The sequence below is a fragment of the Euprymna scolopes genome, chromosome 41 (assembly GCF_053919585.1).
Source record: "Euprymna scolopes isolate OS-2025 chromosome 41, ASM5391958v1, whole genome shotgun sequence".
Taxonomy (NCBI): Eukaryota; Metazoa; Mollusca; class Cephalopoda; order Sepiida; family Sepiolidae; genus Euprymna; species Euprymna scolopes.
In genome coordinates, this window is record NC_136522.1 from 6,515,439 (window position 1) to 6,525,782 (window position 10,344).

The following is a 10,344-nucleotide window of genomic DNA, read 5'->3' on the forward strand; positions in this document are numbered from 1 at the left end:
ACGGTAACATGTATTTGTATTACATGGGTTTGTATTACTGTATCACGGTAACATGTATTTGTATTACATGGGTTTGTATTACTGTATCACGGTAACATATATTTGTATTACATGGGTTTGTATTACTGTAAACATAGATTCGAAAAAGTTGTCAAAAAACAAATATATAACAAATAAATGTTATCAAAGGCAAGATAATAAGTTACTTTTCTACCAAACTGGATACATTTTTTTGTTTTTATTCAATGTAACATGTTTATTCAGCTCGAAAAACATGCAGTGTTTACCGATGTATTGGAAAATTCAAAATGGCGCCCGACACTCTCTTTAACATGGTAAGTTTAGGAAAAGGTGTTATAAATAAAAAACTAGACAAAATATTATTAAAAAAACACCGAATATATGTCAACTTATGTCACGGTAACATATAATGAACGAATTTCTAACAGTATTTTGTCTAGTTTATATAGGTATACCTATATATATACCTATATATATATATATATATATATATATATATATATATATATATATATACCTATATATATATATATATATATATACCTATATATATATATACCTATATATATATATATATACCTATATATATATACCTATATATATATACCTATATATATATATATATACATATATACCTATATATATGTATATATATATATATATATATATATATACCTATATATATATATACCTATATATATATACCTATATATATATATATATATATATATATATACCTATATATATATATATATACCTATATATATATATATATACCTATATATATATACCTATATATATATACCTATATATATATATACCTATATATATATATATATACCTATATATATATATATATATATATATATATACCTATATATATATACCTATATATATATACCTATATATATATATACCTATATATATATATATATACCTATATATATATATATATATATATATATATATATATATATATATACCTATATATATATATATATATATATATATATATACCTATATATATATATATATATACCTATATATATATACCTATATATATATATATATATATATATATATATACCTATATATATACCTATATATATATATACCTATATATATATACCTATATATATATATACCTATATATATATATATATACCTATATATATATATATATACCTATATATATACCTATATATATATATATATACCTATATATATATATATATATATATATATACCTATATATATATATATATAGATATAGATATATACCTATATATATAGATAGATAGATAGATATATACCTATATATATAGATAGATAGATAGATATATACCTATATATATATATATATACCTATATATATATATATACCTATATATATATATATATATATATATATACCTATATATATATATACACCTATATATACCTATATATATATATACACCTATATATATATATATATATATATATAGGTATATATATATACCTATATATATATATATATATATATATATATATATATATATATATATATATATATATATATATATATATATAGGGTAGGACGATTGTCACCTTAAAGAAAACAACAAGACAACTTTATTTCAAAATTTTTATTGAAAAAATCAATTCAGGTAACTTGAATACGTAGTAGAGCTGATATCTATTCAATGTAGCCACCTTCAGCCTCAATCTCTATCTTGATACTGGTCTGGAACTGGAACCATACCTTTTCCACAAACGTGATGGGGGCTTGGCGAATACTCGGTGGCGATCAGGCTGGCTTTGGCGTTGTGAGGGGTCATGTTGGTGGTGTTCTCGACCAAACGAAGTTCTTTAGCGGGTTCAGGTTGGGGAGAAGTTTTCAAACTTTTTTGCACAGACATTTAAAATTGTTGTAAACTCTTGAAAATTCAGTACGTTATTGCTGTACAGCTTATGAGATGACTGACCAATTTTTATGATTGTAGGTTCGAATGAACAGCTACAGCAGGAATAGGAATACACCCTACTAAAGCCTGATTGTCACAGCTGATTAATTTAAAAAATAATGTCCATTGTATTTTAAATATAGGACTAACCAAATGAGATAAATTAATAAATATTAATAAATATTCAGAAAGTAATATTGTGCTACATAGTTCAATACAAATAATAAAACTACATCTATAATATCTCACCTATCTGTTTAAATGTATGTATGTATGTATGTCTCGCAAAAACTTTAAACAGAAGCGACGGATTTTCACGAGATCAGTATCGTTTTGAGGCTTGACTCTTTGGACGAGAAATATTGAAAAATTGGCTAAAAACATTAATTCCTTCACCCTCAACTGGGCACTTTTCTACAGGGAGAGGTCGCTTTTTTGCCGATATTTTCGAAACTCATCCCCTCTTTTCGATTGACTGGCCTTAATTTAAACATTTGTCACTTCCGGTTTGGCGATTGATGCAACAGCAAAGATGTCACTTTTTTTTTTTTCACATTCTTTTCCTCCTGCCTGCTACCACTTTTTTTTCGGGCACACAGGCTAGTCTATAATATAAATCGCAGCTGTCTGTTTTAATGTATGTATGTAAGTATGTATGTCTCGCAAAAAACTTCCAACAGAGGCGATGAATTTTCATGAGATCGGTATCGTTTTGAAGCTCGACCCTTCAGACGACAAATATCGAAAAATTGGTTAAAACCTTAGTTCCTTCACCCTCAACTAGTCACTTTTCTACAGGGAGGGGTCGCTTTTTTCGACGATATTTTCAGAACTCATCCCCTCTTTTCGATTGACTAGCCTTGATTTAAACATTTGTCACTTCCGGTTTGGCGATTGATGCAACAGCAAAGACGTCGCCTAATTTTTTTCCACGTTCTTTTCCTCTTTTGTGATACGGGTTCGATCCTGCCTGCCTACAACCACTTTTTTTTTTTTTTTGCTCAACACACATCTTCAAACACCTGGGCAACGCCGGGCACCTAGAAAAGACAGATCCAATTGGGTCAAGGGTCATATAGTATGTCAGTAAATACAAGGTGTTCAAAATTTACCATTACGAGATTCTTTTATTTTCTATATTTAACGAATTATCTATATTTTTTTATGTTTTTCAGGTGTATAAATATATATATAATATAATATATATGTGTATAAATATATATATAATATAATATATATATAATATATAACTGAAACTTTAGTTTTGATCAGAATACCACAGGATTTACAAAAAAGAACCACCATTGTAGAGTTATTCAAATCTGGGAAGACAGCATTTGACATAGCAAAGACCTTAAATATCAACAGAATGTTGGTGTGGCGGACACTTAAACAGTTCAAATCGACTGGTGAAATTGTTAATCAACCTGGTTAAGGTCGGCCTCGTTCTGCCAGGACCCCCAAACTGGAAAAATCTACAAGAGAGAAGCTTAGGAGGAACCCTAGAAGATCCCTCAGAAATTAAAGAGAGTAAAGTGTCAATCGGAACGATGTCTACGATTCTCAACACTGATCTCCAAACATCTGCGAACAAACACAAGAAGAAGCAACTGTTATCTGCAAGTTCTATCGAGAAACGTGCGCAAAGAGCTGAGCTCATCTTATCTCGCATTACTGCTGGCACGCTTCCTAACTTGGTTTTCAGTGATGAAAAGAAATTTGACGTCCAACAGCACGTTAACATTCAAAATGATCGGATTTGGTTGCGTAAAAGTGAAGTCAAGTCTCGGGTTGTTACTCAGAGGCAAGGTGTCGCCTCAGTGATGGTCTGGGCAGCAGTAACAGAGACGGGAAGAAGTCCTCTCGTTTTTGTGGATGATGGCATCAAATTGAACCAGGAAAATTATCGCACATCCATTCTTGAGTCAGCATTGTTTCCCTGGGCGCAAAAGCATTTCAAAAACAGGCGTTGATCATTCCAGCAAGACTCAGCACCTGCTCATGGAGCGAAAAAGACGCAGGAATGGATGACAGAGAATGTGCCTGCTTTCATCTTGAAGGAAGAATGGCCTCAATCATCTCGAGACCTGAATCCACTGTACTTTGCAATCTGGTAAATCTTGGAGAGCAAAGTCTCAGCTACACACCACACCAGTTTGGATGCTCTGAAAAAGAAGCTGACCAAGGAATGGGAGAAAATACCCAAACGATTCATTCGCGACTCCTGCAGAGCATTCTCCAAACGTTTGCAGCAAGTTGTGGATGCAAATGGAGGTTATATCGAGTAAAAAATTTATATTTTCATTACCATATTATTATTTTAGACATTTCAATTAATGTAATTATAATTTTTTGTTTATTAAATACAAGTAAAAACCTTTGTAACGGTTATTATTAAACACCCTGTATTTTTAGCAGGATCCACGAAATGAGAAGAAGAAAATAAAAACATTATTACTTTACTAGCAAGACCTGTGGAAATTCCATGGAATGAGAAATATGGTGGATTCTCTCATTGAAGACGATGAATGAGGGTTCAGTATGCAATCTTCAGCAGCTCCTAAGCTCTGTGACACCACATGCATAATTGCAATCCTATAGACGTCCGGCACACTCCTCCACAGATGGTGAACTTTCATATGCTTGTCAGTCAAAGATGCCTTCTCGAGTGAACAGATAACCCTGCTTTGCTGCGTGCTCTGAAACCACAATGGCATACATATTCATTTTTAGGTGGATTTTTTTTTGTGCTTTGCCTTCATATTTGCACGAAGGGCGTCCCTATGACAAAGGCGATTATGTTCAAATTCTTTGGTTCCTAGGAAACCCATCTTCCTCCATTCTCTGCGATTCTTTGCTGCACTCTTCCAGGAACTCAGAGAAATTCCACAACGTTTCAGGTTGTGTTTTAGTTTATCTTTGTAACGAAGCAGGGGACGCCCTATTGGACGGCAAGAATTTGTCAGTTGCCCATAAAAAAGTTGCTTAGGAACTCTTGAGTCATCCATTCTCACAAGATGATCCGACCACCGCATTTGTATCCTGATCAAAAATGGTTCAATACCAGTGATTTCACATCTCTCCAGTAATTCACAATTTAGAACACGATCCTGCCATCCAACGTTGCAAATATTGCGCAGAAATATATTAAATCAACAAATATGAGGTTTCTTCAATAAGTTTCCAGACTTGTTTGTTTTTTTTTTGTTTTTTTTTGTATAAGCATTTAAAATTGTTTTAGACTCTTTTAAATTCAGTATATCATAGTACTACACTATTTGTCAATAAATACACATCTGTATTTTCTTTTACGAATATATTTTTATGAATGAATCATTAAAAAAAAAATGAATGAATGAATCTCATTCTCTTTTTAGTCGACTTGACGCATTTACTATTAATGGACAATCCTTTCATTACAATCTTATTTTTCCTTTTCACGGAAAAAAATGAAAGGATTTTACTTTTAAGGATTGTCGACGACATCATCCGGTTAAATTGTAGATCCGTTTTAAATTGTGTTTTTATTCCGGAGTGTAAAAATTCTTGATGACGTATATATGGTATTTATTTGCTTCCCCACCAAAGCAAATTAGGCACAAGGCCGTTTTTAATGTGGGGTAAAAACCAGCTCCCCTAAAAGTAGGCAAAAAGGGGGCACTCTGGTTACCAAAAATAATAATTGTCCCAGTATAGAGGGTTTCCCCTCCATTGACTGGTACAAATTATCTTAAGTGCAGCATCTGCAGAACATATACTACACTTTGATCCCGGCCAGAAGACCAAGAAGTATTTATTTGCTTCCCCACTGAGCAAATTAGGCACAAGCCAGTTTTTTAATGTGTAGAGAGAGGGAGGGGGGGACCAGCACCCGATGGGTGGGAAATGGGAGCTGGATACTGACAATTAGTATGAAGGATTGCCCCCACATTGACCAAGGTCTGATATGTGGGGTTATCCCCACATATGGTCTTTGCTTGCAGTATCTGTTCCGGCAGATACTACACTTTGATCCTGGCCCGAAGGCCAAGAACAACAGAAAAAAAGGCAAGCCTCTTTTCTGTGTTGATGACGTATATATATTATTTTTGCCATTTTTTATCATTAAATTGTCGACTAATAGCCTGAATTCTCTGAAGTATTGATTCATACAAACTGTGAATTGTTTCCAAAGCAATCTTAAAAATACAAGGAAGACGTAGATACTGTCATGTTCATTTGAAATTCAGTTTTACAATTTCCGAAATTTCGTCCCAATAGTGTAGAAGCGCCTTTATATATATATATATATATGACGAAATTTCGGAAATTTCTCATTTCTCATGAATTTCTCATTTCTCATGAAAACAATGGTATCTACGTATCACTCGTATTTTGAAGATGATTATATCCCAAAATTACGAAAATCGATAAAGTAGAAAACTATTTATTAACGAAAATAAAAATAGAATTTGATGAAAACGATCGTAAGACAGAGGATAGTTAAAAAGGGAGGCAATTTTCCGTTTCCATTTAAACAAGATAGCAGCAATTTTTCGCCTGCTAGCACAATTAATTTTTTTTTTTTTTTTTTTTTAATAATTCAATAATATTCGGGTAATTTCGACTGCATAATTTGTAAGCTTGTAACTTATTAGAATTGACAAAAAAAAAAAAAATCAGTTGAAACCATTGTGTTTTTTTTATTGGAGAACTCCATTCATCGACTACAAAATCTCGTCCCAATAGTGTAGAAGCACTCGATAATTATTATTAAACTAATTCTTACGGTAAATTATTGATTCAACCAAATTGTTATAAAACGGTAACTAATTTGGTTAAGATAATGCTGTTTCAATGGCAGCCATCTTAAAGCTGAAAAGTTCAAGATAATCTTTTAATGGTATAAGAAAAAAAAAAAGGAAAAAAAAAGGGTAAAACTATACAAACACCGTGACAGCGAATTAACCCTACCCCTAACCCTAACCCTAACCCTAACCCTAACCCTAAACCCTAACCCTAACCCTAACCCTAACGCTGTCACGGTGTTTGTATAATAATACCAAAAAAAGAAATAACATAAAAGCAGTTATTTATAAGCAATACCACAACTGATTTTGCTCTAAATAATTTACGGAGCTGAAATAAGAACTCATCCATTATTTATTTATTTATTTATTTTTTATATCTATATCCCCACCCTTCTTTCATAGGCACGTACGTAAATGCTAAAATATAACGGACCGGACAACATGTTTTTCGGATATTAAATTTATTTCTTCCTTCCTTCATTTTTTCTTGTCACCAGTTTGTATCCCCCCCCCCCCCCGTTTCGTTGATGGAAGCAATTTAATGTCCATTCATGACACTATTTGTCAATAAATACATCTCTGTATTTTTTTTCCTGAATGAATATATTTTTATGAATGAATCATTAAAAAAAAAAAAAAAAACTGAATGAATGAATAATCTCGTTCTCTTTAGTCGACTTGACGCCTTTACTATTAATGGACAATCCTTTCATTATAATCCATTTTTTAATTTTTTTTTTTTCATGGAAAAATGAAAATATTTTACTTTTAAGGAATGTTGACGTGTGTAGAGATCCGTTTTAAATTGTATTTCTATTCCGAAGTGTAAAGTTGATGACGTATATACATTATTTTTGACATTTTTTATCATCAAATTGTCGACTAATAATTTTCAATCTTTCTAAATTCGTTATTTTACGTTTAAATGGGGTTTCTTGTGTGTGTGTGTGTGTGTCTGTGTGTGTGTGTGTGTGTGTGTGCGTGTGTGTGTGTGTGTGAACTTAACGTTCGCAGTTTATTTTTTTAGGGGAGAGATAATCAGTACTTATACCGACATAATTTATTTCGAAATTAGCCCCCCCCCCCAAAAAAAAGAATATATATATATATATATATATATATATATATATATATATATATATATATATATATATATATATACACACACACACACACACATTATTTAATATCTAATAGAAATTACAAACCAAATGTACGTAAATATCACTTCTGAGTAAAATAACCGTCTTTGTTTATGTTGATAATTAAATAAACGTGATTACTTTCTTAGATATGATATTTACGGAAGTTTAAAGGCTTATAAGTTCTATTAAATATTTTTTTAGAACACAACGAGTGACAAACCCAAAGCAAATTGTTTTTAAATTCGTAACGATATTTCTTTAAAAATAATTTTATATCGTAGTAAATATGATTACTATTTTTTCATTGTCTATAATATATTGTTGATTCTTATTGAAACTTGAACTTAATTTAAAAAAAATACAAAATATAAAAATAAAAAAAAGTACGTACACGGAACGAAGAAGTCATATTCTAAAAATCACCTAAATTGATCAAGTAGTTTTTTTTATTATTGAAAAATTTTTTTTTAAACGACTTGTAGCTATTTTAAGAGTAAATTATATCCATTAGAAGGCTGCTTTTGATCTCGATAGTTCGAATTGAGTTGTCTCTCGCTTATTTATAAAAATAACGGCTCGCTTCATAATAACATTTGATTTTCTCCGTTAAAAAAATTTACTTAGTACTTAACTTAATTAACTTACGTAATTTTTGGAATATGACATCTGACAAATACGTACATCATATAAAGATATATCTGTATTTTCTGTTTTTTTTTTATTAATTTAAATCCTAAACAAAAACCATATTTTAAAATCAAAATAATGTTGCTGTGAAAAAAAAAAAAACAAAAAAAAAACAAAGCAAAAATAATAACTTAAAAGCAATGGATGCAAGCGATTATTAAAAAAAATTGTAAATTATTAATTTTATTTCCGAACAAGAAATTAAGCCGACCAACATTGGGTGGCAACAACACTGCAACAACACTAAAGCTAAATCGAAATATGCGAGCTATTTTAATAGCCTCTATGCTACAATGCAACACTTTGTTTGGTTATTAAAAAAAAATGCGTTGTTGCTCTTTTTCTTTTTTCTAGAAATATATCTTCCTCAACAACGCAGCAGGTTCCCTCTTTTATACGACATTTTTTTTACAATGAATATCTTAATTTATTAAAAAAAATATATGACCAGGTCTTTGAGTGTCCGTGTATTTCTCGTGTCGTCGTAACTGGTATTTATTAAATAAAAAAAATACTAGAAGAAGAAGAAGAAGAAGAAGAAGAAGAACAGCAATAACAACAACTATTATTATTATTATTATCATTATTATCATTATTATCATTATTATTATCATTATTATTATTATTATTATTATTATTGTTGTTGTTGTTGTTTTTATTATTGAAGTGAAGACTACAATGGCGTAAAAAAAGGCGATATTTTTTTAAAATCATATTTTAAAAAAAAGTGCTTATGCACTTATGTTACCGTACTAGTTTTTTTTAATTTTTTATAGTATTTTCAATTTAAATTCAAGTTTTACGGTATCGTTTTATTATTACAAATCGTTAGGTGAAAGTACAGAATAATGCCAAAACACTCTCTCCCCTCCCATGTTTAGAATGGCTTTATAAATAATAACGTTATTAGTTCAGTACGGTAACATAAGTACACAAAAAATAATTACAGAATTACCTCCACCAAAATGCATTTCGGTTTCGTCGTTGACAAGTCAGGCATTTTAATCTATTGTTAACAGAAAAAAAAAAAAAAAGAATGAATTACTTTGTGACCCTTTAGAAATTTGAATGTAATTTGAAAGTATTTAGACTGTCGAATAGAAAGTTCTTAATTTGCTTGACTCTCCTATAATTGCAGAGTTAGACACAAGATTGGTTTTTAATGTGGATGAAATCTTGCTCCCCAAAAAGGGGCACTAGGTTAAGATAAAAATTAAGAATTGCTTCAGGGCAGAAAAAATAAAGTGTAGTGCAAGACAGACACTACACTTTGATCCTCGCCAACATGGTTTAACGTTCACGGGCAATATGAACTGGAACAAATACAAGGTGGAACGATAAAATCGTCGCCTTAAAGAAAACAACACTACAGCTTTTTTTTAAAAAAACTTTTATTGAAAACAAATCAATTCAAGTAACTTGATTATGGAGTAGAGCTTACATCTATTCAATGTAGCTGCCTTCAGCCTCAATCATGGCCTCGATACAGGTCCGGAACTGGGAGCATGCCTTTTCCATAAGTGCCGGCGGGAGCTTGGTGAATACTCAGTGGATGGTGGTGATCAGGTTGACTTTGCTGTTGTGGGAGGTCATGTTGGTGATGTTCTCAACGTATGATCAAACCAAGTAATCTAGCGGGTTCAGGTCGGGGGAGGAGGGCGGCCAGTGAGAGAAGGGTACAAAGCCAAGTCGGGGTCTCTTTGAACTTGTAGGCTGGTGCTAAGTTCTACTGCCACACCCTGGGTCTGTCAGCGG

The 10,344-nt window shown here is 31.2% G+C and overlaps 1 protein-coding gene across 1 annotated transcript; it reads left to right on the plus strand.

Moving 5' to 3' along the window:
• The first annotated feature begins 3,517 nt into the window (after positions 1–3,517).
• LOC145266390 (uncharacterized) lies at positions 3,518–3,940 on the plus strand. Its single transcript, XM_080122026.1, has one exon. The coding sequence runs from the start codon at positions 3,518–3,520 to the stop codon at positions 3,938–3,940; it is 423 nt and encodes a 140-aa protein (XP_079978152.1).
• The last annotated feature ends 6,404 nt before the right edge of the window (positions 3,941–10,344 follow it).